Here is a 26595-nt window from a genome sequence, read left to right on the forward strand (position 1 = left end):
TGTAAGATTTGTTCAGATGTGTAAATTTCAGTATATATGTTACTGGTTAAAAGTAAATGTAGATGGCACACACACAACTTTAAAAATTTCAGGTTCGCCTAAAAAAAAAAAAAAACAGTTTTAGGATAATTGTCTCTTTGGAATGATCCAGATGCAGCTCTAAACCTCTCCAAAATCATATCACAATATGTGATCATTCTCCCTGCAAAGGTTGACCTTGAAAAAGTGAAGTAGAACAAAATTACAAAGTTTTTAGTCTAGACAGTTCAGGCGAGATGACATTTTTGGACACTTTGGCACATTTTTGCACACTGGTGACCATCTGAGTGTTCTTATGTACAAACTATATATTTCACTTGTATTTCACTAATGGCTTTCAATACATCCAAATACAGCAGTGTTTTAGTTTTTTTTTAATCCTACCAGACCGCTGTCTGTGCTAGCGTCGTGTGCGTAATGGCGACTGAACGGATGTGGAGATCCCTTGATGACGCGCGGCTGAATCTCCGTGATGGATCGGCCGATTTCGGCGATTGAACCCTCCTTCGAATCGTTAGAGCCAATAGAAGATAGCCATTGCCACCAAAACGAGATTGACAGCACTTTTAGCCAATCAGAATCAATAGACCGCCATCTTGCATTCTCGCCGCTCGCTCCCTCGTTCACTTTGCCGAAGTATCCTACGGTTCACACAGCCTCCCAGAGACGGGTGACGTGCTTTCCGTGTGGCACGGGAAGTAGTACTAACTGATTCCGGTGTGGATTTACCGATAAAATAAACTTTTCATGGCAAAACAGCTAAGGTAAGAGACATTTTACAACTACAGTTTGACGAAGCGGTTTCGGTTTTTGCCATTCTTTGGGTTGTTTCTCGCTGATGCTTTGGTTTTAGAGAGCTTTGATGGATATGTTTAGAATCTGGGGACTCTCTGCTTCATTTTGAGAGGTAGGATGTGCGTCTTTCATAACGTACAGTAGCGACAGAACCAGGAATGTGACGAGTGGGTTGACGTGGTGGCGCTATGGCGATGTCCATATTTGATGAATCATTTAGTTGGTGTTTGAGTTGTGTTTGAGGCATGTAGAAATGGCTGATATGTGCTTGTAGCCCAGGTTCTGCTGTTTAATTTGATGTATAACATCACTATATTCTTTCATGATGAGTGCATTGTTTCACACTATTTCTTTCTGTAANCTCTGCATCTCTAGATTAGACTTCATCTCTAGCTCTTTATTTTTTGCCTCAAACTCAAGCTGCTTAATCTTGGACAGGAGTTCTAATTCTTGCAAGCGGACGGACTGATCTAGTTTAGTCTGCTATTTACGTCCACACTCATGTCTGTTTCTCTGACTCACTGGTTAGTACTTCCTGTTCCCCAACTGAACTGGCTATCTTAGTGATAATTACATCTTTTTTAAAATAGAAATGATAGAAATATCAATACGGTAAACCTCTTCAATGGACTTGAGCTGTGCTTTGCTACAGTTATAAATATGCTCTGTAGTAAGGGCTTCACAAAATTTCTTTAGGTCAAGCTCCACAGTAAAATGACCAAACAAAATGATCTTATACGGGACATGCACTGCAGCAAAATTACAGTCAAGTACTCCTGGAGACACAAAATAAACCTTGTCTAAAAATTTGCAAGTCAGTACCCAGAAGATAACACAACTACACAAAACAAGTGCTATGACAATAAAACACAGCAACCCACAGACACACACAAAGCCCAAAAGACAGCAATCAAATGTTGTATTGCACTAGCAGTTACTGCATCACTATTACGAATCACACATTTGAAAACTCGCCAACACGCAAAAACACGAGACTGATCACAAAGCAGTTTCTCCGCTACTATTTCAAGCCATGCAATAAAGAAACAGCACGAGCAATCCTGCCACCTTTGCTTTAAACAATGCAATTCAAGTACTTAACATTACCAGTCTGACTCCACTGAGAAGTAAGTATATTACACAAAATGTAGTGCCTGCAAAAAGAAAACAAGTGACTGCAGACAAAGACAAAATGAAAGGATGAGCACCAGCATGTGTTGCACAGATTGCCAGATAAATCAGGGTTAACTAAAACCTAGTATTTAACAAAAACTACTATGCAAAAAAAAGAAGAAAAATAATAATTTCCCTAATTCCCTATAGTCAAAGAGAACGCAGTGTATATGAAGAACAAAGGCCTGCAAATGTCACCACATTGGTTTTATAATCTCTGTATATCTCTGTGAATATCTCATAATCTCTCTCTTCATAATGTGTCACCCACCATCCCACTCCCCTGCCCCTTCATACCAGTATCCTCTTGTCCTTCATCTCCAGCTCTGCAGTGGCCTCAGCCAGCCTCAGGGTGAGATCTTTCCTCTGCAGCAGCTGTGGTCCTGGCTGAGCAGCTGCAGGTGCTGGAGAGCGGCATTTGTGTTCAGTAACTTGTTCTCTGTAGCTTGTAGCTTCCTGGCCAGGTTATCTCGGGAGATGCAAGTCCCCATTGAAGAGCATCTGAAGAGCTGAAAATACCTTTTTGTGTTTTGTGTTATATTATTTGTTAACAGGTATTGTCAATACAATGTGAGGAATAACTGTAAATTGCTCTTATTATTGCTGGAAGAGTATGTAGGTGTTATTTAAGAAGGATGAGGATACATTTTCCAGATTTCTTCCAGGAGAAACGGACAGTACAATTTTGTCTCAGAGTGTCCTGTGCACACAATGATTTGATAATGATAGAAATCTGAGCCAACCAACCTGTGAGGCTCTGACCTCTGAATCTTGGAGGTACTGCAGTGCCACCGTGTGGCGACGCTGGAGCCTCTTCAAAAGTTTGTTCCAGGTGTACAAACCTAGAAGTTACTGCAGCCAGGCCATCAACACTGAAAAATGAGTTGCTTGTGTGGCTGATAGGGATCTCATGGTGCATTCAATTAAAAATCTATACTGGAATGGCCATAATGGATTTTTAAGAAGGGGAGGTTTCTTTTCCCTGTGTCAAAATACTTCAATCTGTCATTGTATTCATGGTCTTTCACTGAAGCATTACCTCTGTGATGATTTTCAGGTTGTCTGACTGCAACATTTTTTAAATAAATTGATACTAAAGTCATAGCTAATATGCATGCATTGATCTATATATATACAGATTTTTCAAATTCCAGAAATATATCTTATCAAATTGTTATTAATGTTGTTATCATTTTCAACTTGTTTGACTGCACTATTTCTCAGTTGTGTAATATAGGGCTGTAATAGGGCTTTTAAGTCTGGTGACAGAGAAGAACTGAGGAGGATACAGAAGGATCTCAAAAGAAAGATCAAAGAGTGTAAGGCCAACTACAGGAAGAAAATGGAGGACCGGCTACAGCACAACAACGCGAGAGGTCTGGAGAGGACTCCAGACCATATCAAGGCAAGGCAAAGGCATACAGAGGGACCCTGAACCTGGGGACAGGGACTTGGCCAACAAGTTAAACCTGTTTTTCAACAGATTTGATGCTGGTCTCACCCCCTCCCCCTCCAGCCTGAGCACTGTCCTGACTACCTCCAGGACCTCCAGCTCCTCTTCCCTGGTAACCCCCTCCTCCTCCTTACCTCCCTCATCTCTGGGGCCCTCCTCTCTCCACCCATCTTCTCCTCCTCTCTTCACACCAACAGTGGATCAGGTGAGAATACAGCGTAAGAAGACCAGAGCCAGGAAAGCCACGGGTCCTGATGGCATCAGCTCCAGACTCCTCAGGGACTGTGCAGACCAGCTCTGTCAGGTGGTCTGCTACATCTTCGAACTAAGCCTGAGACTGGAAAGAGGTCCTGCCACGTGGAAGACATCTTGTGTGGTCCCAGTCCCAAAGACCTCATGCCCCAAAGAGCCCAACCATTTTAGACCCATGGCCTTAACCTCCCATCTAATGAAGGCACTTGAGAGGACCATCCTGAACCATCTTCACCCCCTGGTGAGCCCAAACATGGATCCTCTGCAGTTTGCGTACCAGCCTGGCATTGGGACGGATGGCGCCATCATCTACCTGCTGCAGAGAGCCCTGTCTCACCTGGAGGACACTGGAAACACCATGAGGATCACATTCTTCGATTTCTCCAGTGCCTTCAATACAATTCAACCCTCACTGCATACAGTAGGGTGAAGCTGAAGAGAGCGGGGGTCAGTGACCAGCTGGCTGCATGGACCATGGACTACCTCACTGACAGACCCCAGTATGTGAGGCTGTCTGATGTGATGTTGTGCAGCACAGGTGCTCCCCAGGGCAAAGTACTCTCACCTTTCCTCTTCACCCTTTACACATCAGATTTTCGGTACTACACGGACAACTGTCATCTCCAGAAGTTCTCCGATGACACTGCCATCATAGGATGCATGTCACAGGGGAACGACTGTGAGTACAGGAAAGTCATCATGGACTTTGTTGACTGGTGTGAGCAGAACCACCTTCAAAAGAACACCAGCAAGACAAAGGAGATGGTGATCGATTTCCACAGGAAACCTACACACACTCCACTGCTGAACATCCAGGGACTTGACATCGAGAGAGTGAGGACCTACAAGTACCTGGGTGTTCACCTAAATAACAAACTGGACCGGACGGATAACACTGACTCTCTGTATAAGAAGGGTCAGTGTCGTTTATACCTACTGAGGAGACTTGCATCATTTGGTGTGTGCAGGCCACTGCTGAGCATCTTCTACGACACTGTGGTGGCATCGGTGGTCGCTTATGCAGTGGTGTGCTGGGGAGGGGGCGTGCTTTGAGCGTGATAAGAGCAGACTCAACAGACTGATAAAAAGAGCCAGCTCTATCTGTGGCTGCCCCCTGGACTCTATTGAGGTAGTAGGAGAGAGGAGGTCACTGGCCAAGCTGTCTGCTGTCATAGGAAACACATCCCATCCTCTGTGAACTCATTAAGCAGTGTGTTCAGTGACAGACTGTTACACCCAAAGTGTAAGAAGGAACGTTTCTGCAGGTCCTTTATCCCAACATCAGTCAGACTTTACAATGCTGCATTATAAACCCCACTGGCACCTCTGTTACTGCTGCACTTTTTTCCACCAACAAATCCATTTCACTATGTGCAATAACCGTTTACTACCTCATCTGGTGTATATAGTCTTCTTAAAAAAAAATAAATAAATAAATCTTCTGTATATAATTTTTTTTTTTCTCTTGCAATTTTTGCACTGTGTGTTTCTGTTTCTTTTTTGTTCAATTTGCACTGGGTGTTTCTAAATTATTCTTGTACCGACTGTACACTTTTTCTTTTGGAGGTGTTATAACAGTGAACTTTCCCCACTGTGGGTTCAAGAAAGTTTATCTTTATCTTTCTTTATCTGTATCGTTATTAAAGGTATGCAAAATATACATGCATTGCTAGGTATGCAGATATTTAAAAGTCCATATATATATCAAAAGAAATTCTCATCAGTAAACTCAACCATACTCTTATTTGACCAGTTCTTGGGTACCTGTGTGGTGATTTTAATCTTGTTGGATTGCACTTTTTTTTTTTTTTTTTTTTTTTTTTTTTTTTAATATTATAAGATAATTAATACTATAATAAATACTAAAAACATTAAAATACCCAATTCAAATACACAATGGCAGGTTTTAAAAATTAAATAAAGTGATACAATAACACTCGCACAAAATTATTCATTTTTCTCCCCAATTCAACAAACGGAGAAAATAGAAATGGTACCATAGTGAGTTAAACACATAAGAAAATGTTTGAAAATCTTTTTTTCTTTTTTTTTTTTAAGTCTTGTCAAATACTTCCACCCCCACACTGCTGCTATGGCTCTCATTTTACTCCCAGTAATAACAATTGCACTTTAAAGAAGGCTACCATAAATCTATTATATATTTCGTGTAACTAAATTGCTGAAACTAAAAGATTACATAAAATAATGTAATTAACACATGGTATTAGGGTTGCTTCAAGCTGAACACACAGAAGTGTGTTCAATTTAGCTTTGATGGTATTGTTGTTGATGCTACATCAGAGCTGCAACTGATTTTTTCCATCATTAATCTGTCAAGTATTGTTTGGATTAATCGAGTAGATGCTTGTTCCATTTAACCCTTTAAGCCCTGAGCTATTTTTCAGGCCTTTTGTCAAAAATTACATACCCATAATAGAAACAGTTTATCTCTGCAACCACAAGGTCTATTTGAATAATTCTTGTGTCATAATAAAATGAACACTTGTAAGATTTGTTCAGATGTGTAAATTTCAGTATATATGTTACTGGTTAAAAGTAAATGTAGATGGCACACACACAACTTTAAAAATTTCAGGTTCGCCTAAAAAAAAAAAGCAGTTTCAGGATAATTGTCTCTTTGGAATGATCCAGATGCAGCTCTAAACCTCTCCAGAATCATAGCACAGTATGTGATCATTCTCCCTGCAAAGGTTGACTCTGAAAAAGTGAAGTAGAACAAAATTACTAAGTTTTTAGTCTAGACAGTTCAGGCGAGGTGACATTTTTGGACACTTTGGCACATTTTGGCACACTGGTGACCATCTGAGTGTTCTTATGTACAAACTATATATTTCACTTGAATTTCACTAATGGCGTTCAATACAATTCAAGAGACATTTTATAACTACAGTTTAACGAAGCGGTTTCGGTTTTTGCTGTTCTTTGGGTTGTTTCTCGCTGATGCTTTGGTTTTAGAGAGCTTTGATGGATATGTTTAGAATCTGGGGACTCTGCTTCATTTTGAGAGGTAGGTTGTGCGTCTTTCATAACGTACAGTAGCGACAGAGCCAGGAATGTGACGAGTGGGTTGACGTGGTGGCGCTATAGCGATGTCCATATTTGATGAATCATTTAGTTGGTGTTTGAGTTGTCTTTGAGGCATGTAGAAATGGCTGATATATGCTTGTAGCCCAGGTTCTGCTGTTTAATTTGATGTATAACATCACTATATTCTTTCATGATGAGTGCATTGTTTCACACTATTTCTTTCTGTAAAACCCAAGAGGCCCCCAATTGGGGCCTTAAGGGGTTAATGTCAGAAAATAGTGAAGAAAATCCGTCAGTGTTTTCCAAAGCCCAAGATGACATCCTCAAATGTCTTATTTTGTACACAACCCATATAAATGTAGTTATTTGTCACAGAAGAATAAATAAACCAAAAAAAAAATTACATTAAAAAGCTGCAATCAGAGATTTTACACTTTATTAGGAAAGAGAGAGAAGATAAAATTACACGGTGAACAGAGTTCATTCTATTGTTGTCCGTCTCTGATCTGCTATTATTTCTTCTGCAGAACTTGTGCCTTGAGGAACCCTTTCTTCTAAATGCATTATATCCATTGGCAAGGTCAAGGTGTCCTCCACTGGTTGCTCCAGAGACTCATCATTCGGTACAGCGGTGACCTCTTTGACATCGTATGGCTTCTTTGGTTTCCTGAAAAAATGTTTGATTCTCCTTTTGAGTGAAAGTTTGCCAGGCTTTGTGGAGGTCCGAGGTATCCATAATACCCTCATGTTTACTATTAATTCGCAGAGCACTTCAGTTGCCTGCTCAACCATGGCTTCAACTTGGTGTTTAGGAGAGACATGCTGCTCAATTGCGATCTTAGGCCTGAGCCTTGAAGCAGTCAAGGCAGAATTTACTCTTTCTGTGACGTCTTTGGCAATTAACTGTGTCAAAGAACGCACGCTCTCAGAGTCGACTGCTATGGTTGTATCCAGGACTTGCTCAAACGTTTGATGAAGTCCATCTCCAAGGCATGTAAATACGAAGTCCTCGGTGGTTAGGATTTTGTGGTTCATCTTATCAAGTGTTGCCTTCATTGATTTAGCGATGAGTATTGCCATGTCCAATATCAGCTGTTTTAGCATAGGTTTGGTGGCATCGTCAAGGCAACTTAAAATTAGAGATGACCACTGTTCGAAATTAATCCTGTTGAAAAACGTTTCAGTAACTGGGTGGACTGTGTCCATGGTGATCATCAGGCTGGTTTCTGCAGAGGTGTCCTAAAAGATGGTTGTCTGTCAGGTCCTCTGTGTATCTGCAATTTCTAACTGTCCCAGTGACATTATCAGTGACGTCACACACATAGAAAGAAATCATAAGCCCCACGCCTTTTGATAATCCGTGAGTTATCCAGGTATTTCCGTACATCTGGGTTAGTCTCTCATTGCGCTGAAAACAAACTGGACGCTATACAATGATGCAGGAAATTTAACATTTTTCCTCTTAAGCTTGTCATGATAAAAGCTGTGAAGCTGTTTACTGCATGTCTTGTAACAGGACAGCATCTGATGAAGTGAGTCCAGGGGAACACCTGGAGTTATGTGGAAAGCAATTAGTGACAGGTATGGTGCTGCCTTGAATAAAACTTCACAGAAGTCATTTGATCTAACTTTATTTTACCATTATATTCACGTGGGATGATTTAAAATGACTGCAGCGTTGCAAGTTACTGAGCCATATTTTAGCAGAATGCAGCTGATATTCTGAATCATATTTGCAGTAGGCCTTCCATTTAACAGTCTCCTAATCTCATTAGTAACATTTAGTCAAACAAATTTTACTTTGCACTAGTCCAGTGCCAATGATTGTTGTAAACTAAAATAAAATAGAGTTAATATGCAGTGCACCTACTCAGAAATATGCTGCACATAGAGCAAAGTTTAACAGAAATTGGATGTACATTATTTATATAAGCACATTGCTTTCATTAAGGTAATTTTTTTTAACCCACTGACACACTAGGTTGATGTATATACTGTATATACTACAATATAGATGGGACCGTCACTCCTACTCTCCAGTGTCCACTCCCTCAACAACAAGCTGGACGAGCTACGTTAGCTGGGAGAAACCCTCAGAGAGTGGAGAGACTGCTGTGTGTTTGCTTTAACAGAAACATGGCTCCATGACGACATCCCAGACGGACATACAGCTGGAGGGGACGACATTATTCCGGGCGGACAGACATACAGCGAGCTCTGGGCAGCATCTGCAGCTTCACCATCGTCACACCGTTGTGTGTGTCTTTGTGTCACTGAAGACCTACCAGGACCTGAAGAGGTTCACCATGTTCAACGTGATGGCGGCGCACATGGATGCAGTGGCCCCTTCAGGAGGCAGCGAGACTGAACGTTTAGTGTCTTGCCTTACTAATTAAATGATCCTAAAGAAACGCTCTCTCATCTTGCCTGTACTACTGTGTATGTACAGCAAAATGACAATAAACTTGATTTGATTTGATGTGAGTTTTCTAACGTTTGTCCCAGAAACATTTAGCATAAATTAAAGTGTATATGTAAAGGAGGTAAAACTTGAAATCTGTGAAAATATACACAATACATACAGTATTTTCATTCTGCACCAAGTTGCGAAAGCTCTCCTGCTGTTCCAGCCTCTCCTTAGTCTCAGAATATGCAAACTCCAGAAGTTTTGCAACTTCAGTGGGAAGAAAGACGAAACCATCTGTTTGAACCATCTTGTTTTCCCTGCCTAGGAATCAGAAACAAGTTTCAAGACCGACAATAAGACACGAGTAGACTCAGCTAAAGCAGATTATTATCTTTTAGACCTTTTTTGCTTGATCCTTTTAGGTGTCTCTGGGAGTAAATGTTATGTTTCTGCAGTTCCCTCTCTCTGTCCTGTAGTTAGAAGAAACAGAAGGTATATTCAGTCATTAGAACCTGAGATCACTTAATATCAAATAAGGCCGTTGATTTGGAACCATTGCCATTATAATTGTAACATATTTTAAAGACTATGTTTGCAAAATTAGAACTCTGTGTCAGTGGTAACTGCCAAAGACCAGGAATTACACCATCAAACATGAAATGCTCAGTATCTGTGGCTCACTAATTGTGGCTCACTCAGTCTGAATGAATTAGGATGTTCGTAATAATCTCATTACAAGATTCAACTGAAAATGAGACACTTAAATCTGAATAGAAACATTGATGTCATTTGCAATATTATTTTCTCAGAAGTTAGTGCAATATTGGTTCCAGTATTATGTGTTTGTTTCATTTTGATTTACAATATTCATTCATCTTAACACGTTGCAACAATGCTTGTAAACTGGGGATTAAAATGTCAAAGACACTGCCACCACTTGTTTTCAACTGACAGTACCTGAATTCTTTGTGTTAGCTGATATATTTGCTCTTGCAGGTAGCAGGTCAGCTTTCTTTCCTCTTTGATCTTTTTCTGTTGAGTATCTGTTTGGTGTTTGAATGAGGCTTTGCATAAGTCAAGATTCTTCTGCATGTCCTGGAATACAGCGAAAAGAGAAACTGAAGGAATAAAATGGTAAAAAGGGAAATGCATTAGTTTTATAGTCTCAGTTTTTATAATGTCTCGCCCACCATCATCCTACTCCCCTGCCCCTTCATACCAGTATCCTCTTGTCCTTCCTTTCCAGCTCTGCAGTGGCCTCAGCCAGCCTCAGGGTGAGATCTTTCCTCTGCAGCAAGCTGTGGTCCTGGCTGAGCAGCTGCAAGTGCTGGAGAGCAGCCTTTGTTTTCAGTAGCTCGCCCTCTGTAGATTGTAGCTTCCTGGCCAGGTTATCTCGGGAGGTGCGGGTCTCATTGAGGAGCGTCTGAAGAGCTCGGACCTCATTGCTGTACTTTTTTGAAATCTGTGAACAGGTATAGTCAATTCAATGACATGAATACATGTAAATTGGTACATTAGTGCTGTGAGAATATTCAGTGTTATTCAGGAAAGATGAGGGAACATTTTCAGATTTCTGCAAGGAGAAGTTAAAGCAGTGTTTTGTCTCAGAGTGTCCTATGCACACGATGGTTGAAATCTGAGCCAACCAACCTGTGAGATGCTGTCCTCTGAATCTTGGTAGTACTGCAGTGCCACCGAGTGGCGATGCTGGGACCTCTTCAAAAGTCGGTTCTCAGTCCTGGTGTCCTTGAGCTGCTGCTGCAGATCCCACACCTGATTCATCAGCTCCCTGATGGAATTCAAGTTGACAGACTGGAGCCTTGGCATTGAAACCTGCAGGGGCTTGATTGGAGGCAACTTCAGGATTTGATGATTTGCAGTGTAGATCTGCTTGTGGACTGCTTGGGCTTTCTTATCTAAAGAGGAGGAAAAAGTAAGTCAGTTTACTCACCACAGTGAGAGTTAGATGAAAAATGTTTGTATTATTAACACTTTTTTTTTTTTTTTTAAATGCCTTTTTCTTTAGCTTTCCCTGCAGATTGCTTCAATCCTTGCCGCTTGACTGATGGCATGACATCTGGAGTCTTGTCTATAAGCGAGCCAGCTTTGTCTTCACAGTCAGATGAGTGTTGTGGACTCTCAGAGCCACAGCTCAGTCTGGAGGGAGAGGACCACCTGGAGGTGTCAGTGCTGCAGCTCACAGCATCATCATCACCCTCAATGTGACCAGGGGCCTGCTGCTTCTCACACCTGGCTTCTTTGTCCATCCTGAGGATAAAAAAAAAAAAAAAAAAGCCATTTAAAGAAACATTAGGCAACAATTTGAAGTTAAAGCAAACTAGGACATCAATTTGAGGTTTTCTACATCTAGTTTGACGTTAATGAACCAACCTTAGTTGTTTTGTCTGAGGATCTGTCTTTTCGATACAGTTACACACCAGCGATGCTTTCACAAAATGTAATATTTAGTTGAGCCTAAGTTTAACCAAATTGTATTGCCAGCGGTTGCCAGGGTCCTTTTAACAAAGACACTCCCACAGTTGTCATGGCAACCAGCGGCACAATAAGAAAAAAAAAACAATGCATAGTCTAAAGTAATAATATTAATGATATAGCAAATTAATAATAAAATAATAACTAAAAAAGCTTTGTGTCAGATATATTGAATATTTTTTCTCAGTTTTTTCCATTTTCAGAATGAATTTACATAAGCCAAACGACATTTTGAAATATCGTGGAAAAAAATCCTCTTTCTCTTTACGGCATTAACAGGCTCTTAAAGCCCTCACACATTTTTTCAAAAGCCTATAGTATAAGTACAATAGAACCTCATTATAAAGAAAACCTCATTATAAAGACAATTTAAAAAAACAAAAACAAAAAAAACACCTTTTAAAATTCTGAAAATTCCATAATACGCAGCAGAGGAATGTTTTTTCCACAACTTTTCATTTGTTGTGTGCAGAACAGAACCTGGTAACTGTACAACATGAGCGATCAAACTGAAAAAAAAATGTGTCCAGACTGTGAAGGTATGAGGTCGAACCAGGAGGGCAACCAATAACTTCCAGGTGCCCAAACAGCACCTGGAAGTTGCTCAACACAGGGGCGCGTCTGCAGCATCTCCTGCCCCCTGCATGGGAAAGCCAGCCACAGCCTATAGTGCTGGTCAGTGCTATTTCTGTCCATATATGAACTGAGCAAAGAGCCGGAGACCAACTTCACTGTCCCCCGCATGGACAGACAGCTCCAGTTGCCAATCAGTGTGTGTGGAGCTGCACCGCTTGGGGGACAACCCACCAATCCGTCACTAATGGAGACAAAAATAACCTCAGTGTGTGTGTGTGTGTGTGATCTCAGTGTGTGTGTATGTGTGTGATCTCAGTGCTATGTCTCCGTCCCGGGTGCGCTCTAATAATAGAGGAGACTGCCTGCTCCTTTAAGAGCCTACTTGTTGCATACTCCACTAAATATATTGTAACAAAATGGTTATCAAAGTCTTCCTCGCCTCTTCATCGGGATCCACGGCGGTAAGCTTTCAGTCCGAGCGACTGATTTCTCTTTAGAGTTGCAACTTTCCTGGTTTGTGCTCCTTGAACCGATCAGGACGGTGTCTTCTCCCACCGACTCCGAAACCTCGAAATTAATGTCACTTGCCTGTGATTTGCGCATACCGAAAGCCTGCTCGATTAGATTCATGTCTGAGCAGTGCTTTACGTCTTTGTTTAATTATCAAGTCGATGTGATTCACATGCGGAGCTTTCTAGAACAGGGGGGCTCCCAAACTTTTTTTCATGTCCCGGACCCCAATATAGAAGCACTTTGGACCACACAGCTGCTGTTATTAGAGGTTTTGCCCTCAAGAAAGAGCTTTTAAATACTGCTTGTGATCAGATTTTGATTGAAGTAAGTTTCTTTCTACTCGGTGGGGTGATGACTGCAGGGGGAGGGGGTGGATTCATCCCCTAGATCTACTTTTGGCAAAGCTAAATAAGCAGTTTGAACCAGTGCAGTGGTGCCTTGGTGGCCCACTTAGTTAACAGTGTTGTCTTACCACTTCTGGTTTTATCCTCTGAGTGGACTTGATTGCATTTGACCATTTTTCTGTGTGCCCAAATTATCAGACGACACTTGATAGCTGACTCGAGTATACATTAAGAATGAGAAAGTCCAGATCCCACCAGGATTTCTGATCCTCATTTGATTTATCTGATTTGTTAATAGTCATTTTTAATGATCAGTTATGCCTGATGACTTCCATTAAAGGATTAACTGTGGACAGAATTTGTCAGAAATACTGAAAACTAGATCATGAGACATCTTCATGTTATGTTTTCTATCAAACTATGGAGAAGCTGGGACAAGCAAATGTTGGGCATTTGTGCTTGATCAATCACACTTAATCAACTAGACTTTATTAATACAGCGCTTTTCATACAAATACAATGTACCACAGATTGTTTTATGGATAAAAGCAGTAAAAATGCAATAAAACAATACAAATTAAACCTCTTACTGCATACATCATATTATACGCTATCATAAATAATGATTGCAATGAGGAAACAGCTGATGCGATACAATGAAATAAAAACATCTATAAATAAAATAAAGATGGAAAAAGGTGAAATAGAAGTCTAAATTCCTGAAAAAAGTAGTGAGTGAAAAATGAATGACTTGAATGACTAAATGATGAGTTGGCTACTCAGTTTTCTGTTTATGAATGAACCCCTAGTTTCTGCTTATTTGCTGTAGATCAGAAGAAACTGGAGGACAGGAAAGGAGGGGAGCATTATGAATCAAATGTAGACCCATGTTGTCATTGAAATACTGCACACTTACTACCTTGAGCACCAGATTGTCCCATATTTTCTCTTTGAAGTAAAATATTACCGCCTCCTTCCCATATACTGTGCAATCAGTGAGGACTTTGGAACAATCTCTGCCACTCATTTTTTTCTGCCCCGCAGATCAAGAAGAAGCAGCAAGATGTCGTCGGCTTCCTGGAGGCTCTCAAAGTGGACTACACTCAGCTGGACATCGCCTGCAACGAGGAGAACCGCATGTGGATGAGGGAGAATGTCCCTGAGGAGAAGAAGCCCGCCAACGGCATCCCCCTCCCCCCGCAGATCTTCAATGAAGAGGGCTACTGCGGGGTGAGTATACATGCATTCATAATGAGGAGTCACAATGCCATAGACCTGTGTTTGTTAACTTGTGGTTGGCTCCAGAATGGGATGTCTTTTGGAGAAAACACTTTGATGTCAGTCAGGGGATATGTGGGCAAGTGTAACCACAAGTGATCAGAGGGGAGTATTTGTAGCTTATCTGGGCAGTATGATTTAGTAAGCTAGACTTTACCAACAGAAGCTGCCATGCACTATTAATAAAATCTTTCCTCATATTTTTATGCAGGACTATGACACATTCTTCGATGCCAAGGAGGACAACGCAGTGTATGCCTTCCTGGGTCTGCCTCCTCCTCCTGGGTCAAAGGTTGGAACTATTTTCTGTTTTTTAATATGGAAAGCATGCTTCAACAAATTAGTGCAATTTCTTTTACCCCCAAATTACTCATTTAAGTCCCTCTGGACCATTAAACTTAGTTGAACAAAGTCTGGTATGATGTTCTGTGATGCATCATATATTGTTGGTAGCTGTTTGCAGTAAATAACATGCAACATTATTATACATTGTTAATGCATTATTTTGTCAGTTTGGGTATCACTATAGGATTTTAAGTAATAGAACAATACAACAAATTCAGCATCTACCAGTTTAGCAGTAATCTGCACAGAATTACTAAAAGCTGTGGAGTCAGCTGAAATAATTTAGATCCCAGGTTTTGCTATCCATGATCAAGTAATCCACTGTACTTTTGTGAAAGCAACATTGTTGTATCACCCTGACCCCTATGCAAACTTTTCAAGATTACCAAATTAAATGGGACTATACATATCCCAATGTAGACTCCAAGCTTTGTAAAGAACAATGGGAGGAACAGCCAGCATGGGTCACTTAATTTGAAGAAAGAAAACAACACAATGAAGCAATACAAACTTCCCTGTCAGTTTAAATTCCCCTCATCTGACCCACACCACATCAGTACAAACACACAAATATTCCTTATTCACAAATACATTGTGGATTTATTACAAAATTGTTTCAAATAATAAAAAAAGAAGCCACATGTTCAATAGTTAACAAAAAATAAAGACAGTTCAGTTTTCTTTATTTGTGGAAAGACCAGCTTTTGGGAGCTTAGCTTTTAAGAGGCATATTCTTTGTGTAATTAATTTGCAGTGATAAATGCCAGAAAAAAAATAAATATGTTATTTTTGTTTGATATTGACAGCTTTCATGGTGACAAAGTCCTTTACAAAAAAAAGTCTTCATTGAACTGAAAATCGTATTGTCTATTTTATGTGCTTTGTTAAATAAATAAACTGTAAAATCTAAATAAGTATGAATATATATAGATGACGAACATTGTTTTACTTGACCAGTTTTAAAGTTTTTTCTAACATCGTTCTTGATCTCTACCTATAATCTACCCCTCTGCTGGGAATCACAGGTATCCTAATTCTACTAAGAAGTTTTCAGCAACTTTTTCTAAAGGTTTAATCCAGATCAAAACCAAGATTACACAATGCAATTCGAGTGAAGAATCCTTTATTGTCTGTTGAACATCCCATTTTCCAGATTTGATCCAATGCGATAACTGAAATCCGATCAGATTACTTCTGACCAACTGGCCTCGGGCATTAAAAGATTTTAGAGCACTGCACAGGGCCAGGCATTGTGCATGTAATGAAGTTTTTGTTGCTGTTTCATGTAGAAAGCCCACATGGCTGATGTGACAACAAAAAATAACAAAGTCCAAAAATACTGTAAAGAATTTTCTTCATTATTGTCTTCATTCATGCTCCATTTCTTTTTCACATTAACCTTGATGCCTACATCATCTGTCTATCTTATGTTTACCAGAGTATTTCAGGCTGTTTGGAGCTATTTCACCAAAAATTCACAGTGATTATAAAAAACATCTTTTTATTTTTAATCATATTAAATATGATGAGATGGACACAGTGGACCTTTATTTCAAGAGTGTAATTTCAAAATGTGTAGAGGACATATTGGCATCAGATGAATTTCAAGACTCAATTCTGTGTGATGCATTGTGTTAAACCCGATCGTTTCCTTGACGCAGGAAGCAGAGCAGGCTGACAAGGCAAACATTGTGGAGAACGGGAACCATGCTGAAGAAAACCTTGATGACTCAATAGTAATGTCGTCGTTACCTTTTCCCATCTCCCCCTCATGTTTTGCTTCTCTTCATTGCGTCTCATCTTATCCTTCCCATCCAGTACAACTTAACAACGTCCATCTCTGTTGACTTGAACAGACTCTTCATCGCCGCTCTGTCCCAGTCATCACATTGACTAATCTTTGTGTTGCATGAGTGAGAGATTTCAGCTCACAATAACACAGTATTTTTAGTTCTCGTGATAACACTGTGACATTGCATCACTGTGTTCAGACGGTCAAAAAGTTGTGAAGCATCATGTTCTTCCAAATCTTTTTTTGCAATTAGTACTTTACAAGGTTCAGTTTGGTTTGAATTGTGAAATTTGATGTTTTCCTGTTCATTGTTATGGTTCATTTTTTAAATTCCTTTTCAGTACATATTTTTGAAAAGCATTTTGTGTGTAATTCAATGTATTTTTGTGTATTTTACCAGTAACGTTCTAACAATCTTCCTCTTACAAGAAAGTTTCTAGATACTTTAAAATGTTCTTTTTACATTCAACCTTGGCATGAACCGTCTTTGAAACAGAAGTCAAAGATATAAGCAAACATTTCCTCTTGAGTAGAATTTTACTCCACTGATATAACTGAATTGCAGGATATTGACAACTGCGAAATTCTAAAGCCCTTTTTAAAAAACTTTTTTCTCTCAACTGATTCTCTGCCTCTGGACTTGAAGTAGCTGAAAAAAGATTAAATTAATTTTATTGATTTTTGGAAGAAGAGAAAACTTTTGCTTAACTGAACCTACTTTATGATTTGACCTCTTTATCCTACAGGGTATAATGCAGTGCTACATGAATGTAGTGTAAACGGTGTTCATTTTAGCTGCATTTTGTTTTCAGGAAGAGTTCAGTTGCCCTTTTGCTTTTACTGTTTACTGAGTAAATATGGTTGACGAGACTAATTGGAAAAAAATGGGAAAAATGCTTTTTCACTGTCTCACAGTGAGTTAAATGAAAAAAAACTCCACAAGTCTCTTATGACTGAATGCTTAATGTGAAGGAGCTGAGGCTTAGCTTACAATAAAGGCTGGGAATAGTTCACCTCAGAGCTTCAGTACAAGTCAACTAGACTTCTCTTTTTTGGTTCTTTATCCATTTCACCTTTCCTCCGACAGTCAGCAAAAGGATTTGGAAAAAAGAACCTTACATTGAAAGTGCATGAAAAGAACAGGCAGAACAACATTGTTATCTGTTATGTAGCTGGTGTGTCTGAGAAACTCAAAATAATTTTCTCCAGACACAACATACAGCACTTCAGACCCAGCAACACTCTTAACAAAAACTGGTTCACCCCAAGGATGAAATGCCCACAAACAAGCTGATCAGCCTTAGATATAGTCCAATGTATTGAGAAGTATACAGACCTATATACAGGGGAGACTAAACTATAGCTCCACAAGCGTAAAGCTCAACACAGGAGAGACTCAGCAGTCTACTAAAGGATAACAGACACTCATTTGAGCACAGCAGTGTTCACATTCTGGACAGAGAGGACAGATGGCTTGGGAGTGCGATTAATGTTGAACTTGAACAGGCCTTTTAAACAGAGGAGGGGATGTACAATACCACTTATCAGGTACTTATATTGCAGCCTTGAGAACGTTCTCAACCATAAACATGTTGAATTAACCCCGATCTGGCAGTTTCCAACAGTCAGCTTGAATTGAATAAGTCTCTTGGAGGAGAGGTGAAGTGACTTCAAGGACCAAAAAAGAGAAGTCCACCTGCCTTCTGCTGAAGCACTGACCATAACCATGGCATGGATGACTGAGAGTCTACACAAACATGCTAGAAGCAATTGCAGCAGGTTACCAAAAGCAGCAAAATCCACTTAACAGTACTTCTGTGGCTCGCAATCAACATCTGGCTTTAGACAAACTTTTGCACCTTAAGACAGAGCTAGGTGGTTCCCTTTGTTTCCAGTGTTTGTGCTAAGCTAAGCTACCTGACTCCAGGCTGCGACTTCATATTGATCATGTTGAAAGCATTGATCTTCTCATGTCACAACAGCCTGTTTTCAATTCATGATGTCTCATTTCAAACTTAACATTTTCTCCACAGTTCTGAAAACGTCACCACCCCCTTTTAACATTTCCTCCTTCACTTTATTCACTGGACGCCTACCTACTAAACTAACACCTACATTTTAAATTTCTAAACCTTTCCGACTGATGAGTGCTGCGCCTGATTAAATGTTCAGTTTTTTTCCTCTCATCATTTGTTTTCCTTGATCACACATTGTTGTTTTCACCTCACAATAAGGAGGTTCCCGTGGAGGAGCGTAACGGGGATGCACACGTAGAGGAGCAGGCAGAGGCAGCTGATGAGGAGGAAGGTGAGGGTGGCGAGGAGGAGGCAGAGGCAGAGGCTGCAGATGATGAAGCCACGGAGGCAGAAACAGCAGGAGACGAGGCCCCTGCGGAGGAGGAGGAGGAGGAGGAGGAGGAGGCCGGGGAAGGAACCGAAGAGGTCACAGAGGACACAGTAATTGCCCCTTAACTCGAACCCAACCTCCTGTCGTTTTGCCTCTTCTCCTCCACCCCTTGGATGTTTTGAATGTTTTTCTTCTTCCCACATTTTCCCCATAATTCTTGGAATGATCTGTTTTCCCTCTACTTCTCCGCTTTCCCTTTAACGCCGTCCCTTTCTTTCATGTTTAAGGTTTGCCTCCTTTACAAGTTCCCGTCATCCTTGTACTGCATCTCCTCCTCAAGTCTCTCTCTGGATCCAGTCATTTACTAACCTATAATGTACAACATTCCTGTTCATTGTTCTTATATGTCCCTTCAGTACCAATGGATGTTTAATCTCCGTATTCCTGCATTTCTGTTACTTTTTATGAGTTTCTTGTCTTTGTTTTCCGGTCGATGACACTTTCCCCACGTGTGTTTGATGATGCAACACACATTGCACTGCATATTCATTCATTGTTAACTGTCCTGGTCAAGTGGTATCAGTAGGGTCCCGACAAACCCCACTCTGTCTGAATCGATGAGCCTGGTCTGTTGTGTCTCAGTTTGGATGTACTGTATGTACAGTGTGAGGGACGAACTGTAGTCTGTGACATCTCTAATGCTGTCTTATCTCCTCTGTCAGCAGGCCCAAGCAGAAGAAGAGGAGGAACAGGTGAGTTTCTCAAAGATTTTCACAGCACACTAAAGTTATCACTTAAAGGAATGGTCCGTTAGTGTTTTTTTCTTTGTGTTATTGACTGCACTCATTCAACATCAGGTGTGTTTCATGTTCATTGATTGCTGCTAATATTCAGTAGAAGTCATTATTAATCACACATCATGGCATGCATTAAAAATACATCAAGTGGATGTTCATTAACTTTTTTTCCCCCTTAGGAGCCATTGCTGGTTTAGAGCCAGTGCTCTGACCGATCCACGTCTGCCAGCTATCTTTAAGCTGAACATGTTCCTGTTAGCTGCTAACTTAGTCCTTTACTGATGGATGAATTAAAAAGCAGTAAAACTCTTTTCTCACAATCCTCTTTGATGCTGAAAAGTGTAATTTACCATATTTTGAAATGATGAAGTAAAAAAAGAATTTCTGTTAGTAAGGGTTCCTCTTCAAACGTGTGACACAAGAAGTCAAACAAGTGAAGTCTCTGCTCCTACAAAATATATAGACATAATCTCTCCCTCCCTCTGTTTCTGTTGAAGATGAATTTGAAAGCTTAAAACCTTTGAATTTCTACTTTTGTATCCCCTAAAAACTGATATCTTCAGGTAGGCTGCAGTACAGATACAGATACAAAACATTTCTCTTCTGAAATTCCGCTTTTAACGAGAGTTTGACTCCTGACTTTTACTGTTAAACATTCACATTATACGTCTTGGTCATATGGGTTTTTCGAATTCTTATTGTCCAACACCAACTTTAACTGAGGTTGTGTGCAGTAACACACTGTAACTAATCTCATTTCATTTAGCACTTCAAAACTGACGTCTTTCCTCAGTTCATGTTCCAGTCCATTCATCGACTGACAAATTTTCATCAGTTTCAGAGGTCTAACTGCTGATCCTTGTGCGCACACACACACACACACACACACACACACTTACACACACACACTGTATGACCCCTTTTTGCCCTTTTGTCTATCTCCTCTTGGTTTGCTCCCTCCAGGAGGAAGAGGATTTGCAGTCAGAGGTAACTGTACTTCAGTGATCGTCTGTTTCTGCAGTTCCTCTGTATAGTCATCAGCGGTGTGGGTTTGATGATATCAGATATCAGGGAGACCTGTTGTGGTTGGTTTGGGATGGGAGGAGGTCTTGGTCTGCTGTTTCCACTCATCTAGATACTTTGTTTGGTTCCGTAAAGACTTCACCTTTCTTTTCTCCTCTATCTCTTCTTTCTTCGTTACTCCACTCTGTTGTTTTACCACTTTTCTTTCCCTTTTTGCTCCGCTAACATCCTGTTCATCATTTCTCCCCAGTCCTGTAGCTGCTTCCTGACAACCTCAACAATCCCCATAGTTTCCATTTTAAATCAGAAAACTTTCCCTTCGCGCATGCCTGTGGTGCTTTTTTGCTCCCCACACAGCCTGCTGACCTGCTATCTATTATTTCTTTTAGGAGGAAGAAGAGCTACGACAGCTTGAGGTAGATTCATGTGATACTTTGTACCTAGCCCTAGCCTTTCTGAGTTCGTTTTGTCTCTTTTTTTTACCACTCTTGTCGTCATTTTGTTGCTTTCTTTGTTACCCCCCCAGTATATTAAGCATTCCCTCAGTTTTCTTTTCCACTAGTTATTAGTACATCTTGTCTTATCGAGGATATTCCAGTAGGTCACACAATATTTGCAGAGTTTAGGAAGCTAAGAGTCAGATGAAAGTGCAATATACAACAACAGTAATGCTTTTGGCAATAGCAAAAGGTTGCTCTTTCCATACACTCACATATAAAGGGACAATTAAGCTGTGACCTCATGTGATTATCATAATGAGACTGCCAATATAGGAATCATTCTTATAAAGTAAATATGGGTTGTGCTAAATAATCCATCACTTTTGTTACATACGTTAATGCTTTCTTTTAAGAGTGCTACAAATTTGCAAAATGTGTTTATCACAATCTATCACCTCCCAATTAGGAGAACATTGGTTTGCTCATTTGCATAGCCTTCAGTTATTACAGTGGGCTTACAGCAGTGAGCTTTATACACAACAGAGAGTGCTTTGTTTTGCCCGTCAGGGTACATAGAGAGACCCCCTCTTTCATTGTTTTCCACTCCGTTTCAGTCAGGCTATGATCAATTCAGCCACTTTTCACACAGCATTGCCTAACTTTGGAGTAACGTCCCTTCAGAGTTCAAACTTAACCAGATCTTAAATCCGAATGTGCCTCCTCACACCTCGAGGCCTCAGTTAGTCTACAGGTCACAAAGGTGTCCCTGTTCTAAGTGCTGTGTGAAAAGAGCTCTGCTTCTTTGAGACATTCCAGCCTCGGCCTGAGCTTATACCACCTATGCTTCACTGCTTTGCTTTGCCCTTTCTTTCTTCTCTTCCTTTCCATCTATTCTGCCGTTGTCCCACCTTTCTTGCAGGAGCAAGACGATCAAGGCAGTGAGGTAGTTTTCTTGTGGTTTGTGGCGTCTTGTATTTTTTTTAAGGCTTCGTAGACGTCCACTGTTCTTCTTTTCTCTTTCCCTCTTTCTTTTTCCGTGTGCTGCATGGAAGTTTAGATTCTTTTCCATAGAGATGCCTGATGGTGTGCAGCATGGTAGATATGATAATATTTTACTCGAAGGTGTATTTAGTGTGGTAATAGAAATGCCAGTCATAGATGGACCATTATGTTGGTCTTCGTTCCCTCTGTTTCACAAACCCCTGATTTCATTCATAGGAAGAAGAAGAGGCTGAAGTACAAGAGGTATATTTGGATTGTAGAGTCTTTTCCCCCGTTTTGCACGGTGTGAATCATACTATGACTGTGACTTTATATGCATGATCCGATTGCAAACAAAAGGCTGTATGTGTAAGTTTTTGTGAACCCTTCTCCTGTCTCTCTCTAAGGCGGTTATATGCCATGCAGTCCAGTGCACCATGTGGGAATGTGTCAGTGCTCAGATTTTGAGTCATGGGCATTGCTTCAGACATAAGATTTTTTTTGGTGTTGCAGTGAACTTTAAAAAATATCCACAGAGGCACTTTCTCTGCGTCCGCCAAGACAATTGTACTTTTTTGTGTTGATGTCTATAGAACAGGTGGAAAGTTGCGTTGTGTTCCTCAGCTCTGCCTGTGTGCACATGAGCATTACTCGGACATGTTTTCAGTTTGGTTATGTTGCACGGGGGGTGTTGACAGGGTGACATGTCTTTTTCTTTTTGTAAGAAGTCATGGCTTTTGTTTCTTGTTGCCAAGAGCACTCTGAACAAAGTGGACGTGAACTGGATGTGACAAGTTTCAGAGAGGATGGAGGAAATGGAGCATATCTTGTTATTGCGCAATACTTGGAAGAAAACAAAGCAAACAAAAAAAAATCTGTATTTTACATTAGATGACCCTCTGGATTATGACCTGCTGTGTAATTTATCTCCACATTGAGTAGATGTGTTTGCAGGACAGTGTATTGGTAGTCACCATCTTAAATTGTGCAACTGGATGGAATCAAGTAATCGTGGCATCTAATTATAAATAATGACGTTAGCTCCCTTTGTCCCATGATGAGAATGTTGTTTACTTCAAAAAGGCAGTCAGCAAACTGTACTAACAGGGAACAACCGTCACAGTTTGAGTGATAACACCTAAACGAAACATGCAATGTGTAGTTTTAAGCTTTAAAACCTCATCTTACACGGTGCACCGTCTTAAGCACCACTCTTGTCTTGCTTAGGTCATCTCACAGAAACCCGTTAGTCATTAGTGTCCTCAGTTTCTCTCGAACCGGCTGTCATTGCTCCCACCCTCGCTTCTCTCGGATTACTCCTTCTCCATTTTTAACCCACCCTCACTGCAACCACTAACATGTGAAGTCCTCTCACCTTCCTGCAAATTTGGACCATGACTTCACACAACCCCCTTCTTTCTCTCATTTTTTCTGTAATGTGTCAAAGGAGGAAGAAGAAGACGTGGAAGAAACACAGGTAGTATGACAGCAGTTTGAAATTCTGCCTGTGTGCCTGACATGCCTGCAAAAAGTCTTGTTCCGGTTAAGAGGGGATTTCTGTGTGAGACACAAACACAGATGAGCACAACATCCTGATAACCAGCTCCCAGAAGTTACTGGGTTTACTGGAATTACTAGAGCACTAAGAAACAAGACAACTGATTTTGAAAAAGAAGAAAAGCTCTGGACTTGTTTTTTTTCGTGCCAGTTTTGTCAGAAGAATCGCTCTTGCTTTTATTTATGCAACAAACTAAGCAGATCTGACTGTAATCTTTCTACTTTAAATCCAATAATCCCCCCGCAGTGGATAACTTCAGTCACTGAAATGAGCGGTTGGAAAATGACACATAAACAGCCCCTAATATCTCGGGGATTGTTTTATTTTTCCATATATTAAATTATGCACCATTAGAAAAAAGGGAAATGTGTCATAATCGCACAACAAAACACACAGTCACTTTAAATACATGTATTTTGACACATTTTTGCTCACCTTCAGCTCTCCCATCTTTCACTGCTTTCGATCTATGTGTTGCTTATTATCTATTATCTGTTTTTACAGGAGGAAGAGGCTGAGTAGTTAAAACCAGGCGACGAGGATGTTGACTTACTACAATACAGGTAAAACACTTTTACTTTTCTGTACTGCTTAGTTTCAGCGCCTCTGCGTCACCACTAGGGGACAGTGCAGCATTATGTGGATTGGTAGAAGAACGAATAGGACTTAATGGTGTTGCTTTTATATTTGGCATTTATGTAACCAGATTAATTACAAAGATAAACCTGTATTCAGAGCAGTGTTTTGCTTTTTGCATGCCTCTTTGACCTTGCTATCAAATCAAAGGTGAATGCAAAATAACACAATTAATCAACCTGTCAGTTTTAGCTATATCACACACACTGTACAAATGAAGCAGTGGGATGGATTCACTGCAGTAAAATGTCCTTGCCTTTACTTTAGAAATGTGTAAATCGCACAAACTAACACAGAGGCTCCCCTTGCTTCACCTTAGTGGTCGGATGGACTTATCTTTTGTTTTTCTTTGACCTGCACTTTGAGGTGTTCACACAGCGGAAACAAAAAACAAAATGCAGCAGCCTATTTACAAGGGACCGCCACTATGGCTCCATCTGCAAACAGCCTCAGTGAGCACTTAGAGTGCCTGGGGATCATCTGGAGCCACAACAACAACATCTCACAATTCCCTCCCCCCATCTTTTTTTTTTTTTTTTCCCCCCTCTGAGGCAGTGGCAGTGATGATGATGGTTGTGATGATAATAATCCTAATCTTCAAAGCCTGTCTTTTAGCTCCCCTCTGCGTGTCAGGCATCCACGACCCACTGGAGGAAGAGCCCACAGTGCAGGCTCTGAAGGAATGGCAATACTAGTCTCCCTCCTCCCTTTTGCTGTCTCCCAACCCCTGCAAGCCTCTGTCACGCCTTGTTAGAGGAAGCTGCTAAGTGATCTTCAGATGTGCCTCCGGAGGGGTGGGCACGCTGGGTGGCACAGGCGTAGTGGTGGTGGTGGCAGTCTCAGCCACCGCAGACAACTAGGAAATGTCTGACCTCATTTTTTTTCCCTTCATCTGTTTGTCTTGTGTTCCAGCCTGTAGGAGCGCCTCCGATCCATCTCTCCCTGACACCTGACGCTTGACCCCCTCAGCCCCCATCAGACCTCTCCCCCAAAGGCCGCACTGGACCGTACTGGAAACCGCCGGTCATGTCGTTGAAGGCTTCATCAGAACTGAAAAGTCCTAACCCACATTTGCCCCCTCTCCCTTCCCTTTTGACTGCAATGTTGACTTAATTTTTATATTTTCTGTGTAGAGACTTACTGTAATGAAAATGCGCAGAGTAGCCTTGTGGTGTTGGTTTGTTTGTGATGAGTAGCTTTTGTAAAATGCACAGTGATTTTGTTAAACTCAAACATATTTCTCATGTTTTACTTTTAGAAATTCTAGTTTTCTAACACAAGGAAGCAGTGACCTTTTCAAAAAATATCTAACCTTGGCGTACCTTAGCTTGTAGCTTTTCAGATTCAAAGGAGCACAATTCACTCTGTTCTTTTATTCCTATGTCACGCCTAACTGACTCCTTCTATCAGCTGAATGTATAAATGCAAACTGAGACTTCTAATGGCCATGTGAGACAGGAACTATGCACATACTGCAAGATTGCAAACTACTCCACCACCACTACAACTGCTTCTGCCAATACTGCTGTCTGAACAATGCACTTTGTTGAACGAAGAGTGAAACATGTGGCTAAGACTTGGATGCGATGTAAAATGAAATAAAGTGGACTCGTAAAAAAAAGACCAACAGTGGTTCTATTAGGGTTTATTTTAAACTCCTTTGTTGGCATATTTATAGATCAATGGACCATTGTGCATGTTGAGCAGTGCAGGGGCGTACCGGAAAGCAAATGCCTTGTCCCCAGAGATTCTGGGTAGAGGTGGACAGGAACATACACTTATATTATTATTAGATAACAAGGTTAAAAATGTCCAGGCATGTATAGTATTGGCCAAGCATTAGTAATGTGCTCAATATGTTCACAATAGCCTGTCATCTATGCAGGACCACCACAGGCCAGGAGCCAAGAATAAAACTGAGTAATTCGCTTTTTGTTTATTTTAAGATGTGGGTAGAGATGTGGTGGAAGAATAACCTAGGTCCTTTTGTGAGGTGAAAGCTTGAACACATTTATTTTCTTTGTGATTGCGTTCTTTGCAAGGGTCATATTGGTTAGGAAGCTATAGTTTAATCAGTAACAGTCTATTATATATTACAACCTATGAACAATACTACTACTACTACTACTACTACTTAAATTGTATAGCACCTTTTATGCAATACATGTAACTCAAAGTGCCTTAACATAAATTTAAAAAAAAAAAAAAAAAGCAATTTAAAAAGTTATATTTTAAAGTGCTGTTTAAAAGTTTGAACAGAACCTGCCTGTTGACTTCGGGTATGTTATTCCACAGCTTGGGAGCAT

General features: G+C 40.5%; 2 protein-coding genes across 18 annotated transcripts in view; one reads left to right on the top strand and one right to left on the bottom strand.

Annotated features, from left to right (window-relative positions):
- LOC103353153 (lebercilin LCA5 like) overlaps positions 1 to 11434 on the bottom strand; it is a 15924-nt gene extending 4490 nt beyond the window's left edge. The window contains exons 1-10 of the mRNA XM_008275975.1: positions 11182 to 11434; positions 10818 to 11083; positions 10387 to 10629; positions 10125 to 10262; positions 9568 to 9637; positions 9343 to 9488; positions 3990 to 4049; positions 3509 to 3643; positions 2305 to 2463; positions 424 to 543 (exon numbers count right to left, since the gene is read on the bottom strand). Of these exons, the coding sequence (XP_008274197.1) occupies positions 424 to 543; positions 2305 to 2463; positions 3509 to 3643; positions 3990 to 4049; positions 9343 to 9488; positions 9568 to 9637; positions 10125 to 10262; positions 10387 to 10629; positions 10818 to 11083; positions 11182 to 11434 (1590 nt within the window). The remainder of the gene's footprint in view (positions 1 to 423; positions 544 to 2304; positions 2464 to 3508; positions 3644 to 3989; positions 4050 to 9342; positions 9489 to 9567; positions 9638 to 10124; positions 10263 to 10386; positions 10630 to 10817; positions 11084 to 11181) is intronic.
- Positions 11435 to 12507: 1073 nt separating this feature from the next.
- sh3bgr (SH3 domain binding glutamate-rich protein) lies at positions 12508 to 25916 on the top strand. Of its 17 annotated transcripts, none has more exons than XM_008275927.1 (10): positions 12508 to 12697; positions 14138 to 14323; positions 14583 to 14663; positions 16378 to 16452; positions 18743 to 18964; positions 19580 to 19606; positions 20615 to 20638; positions 23543 to 23572; positions 24158 to 24216; positions 25202 to 25916. In XM_008275927.1, exons 1-9 carry the CDS (start codon positions 12653 to 12655, stop codon positions 24173 to 24175), a joined length of 708 nt encoding a protein of 235 aa, XP_008274149.1. In that variant the 5' UTR covers positions 12508 to 12652; the 3' UTR covers positions 24176 to 24216; positions 25202 to 25916. The 17 variants fall into 17 exon arrangements, with proteins under 17 accessions (XP_008274149.1, XP_008274147.1, XP_008274148.1 ...); XM_008275925.1 differs by lacking the exon at positions 20615 to 20638 and adding an exon at positions 21064 to 21090; XM_008275926.1 differs by lacking the exon at positions 20615 to 20638 and adding an exon at positions 21064 to 21090 and having other exon boundaries at positions 25209 to 25916.
- The last annotated feature ends 679 nt before the right edge of the window (positions 25917 to 26595 follow it).

The sequence above is a fragment of the Stegastes partitus genome, unplaced genomic scaffold, assembly GCF_000690725.1.
Source record: "Stegastes partitus isolate 25-593 unplaced genomic scaffold, Stegastes_partitus-1.0.2 Scaffold62, whole genome shotgun sequence".
NCBI classification, from domain to species: domain Eukaryota; kingdom Metazoa; phylum Chordata; class Actinopteri; family Pomacentridae; genus Stegastes; species Stegastes partitus.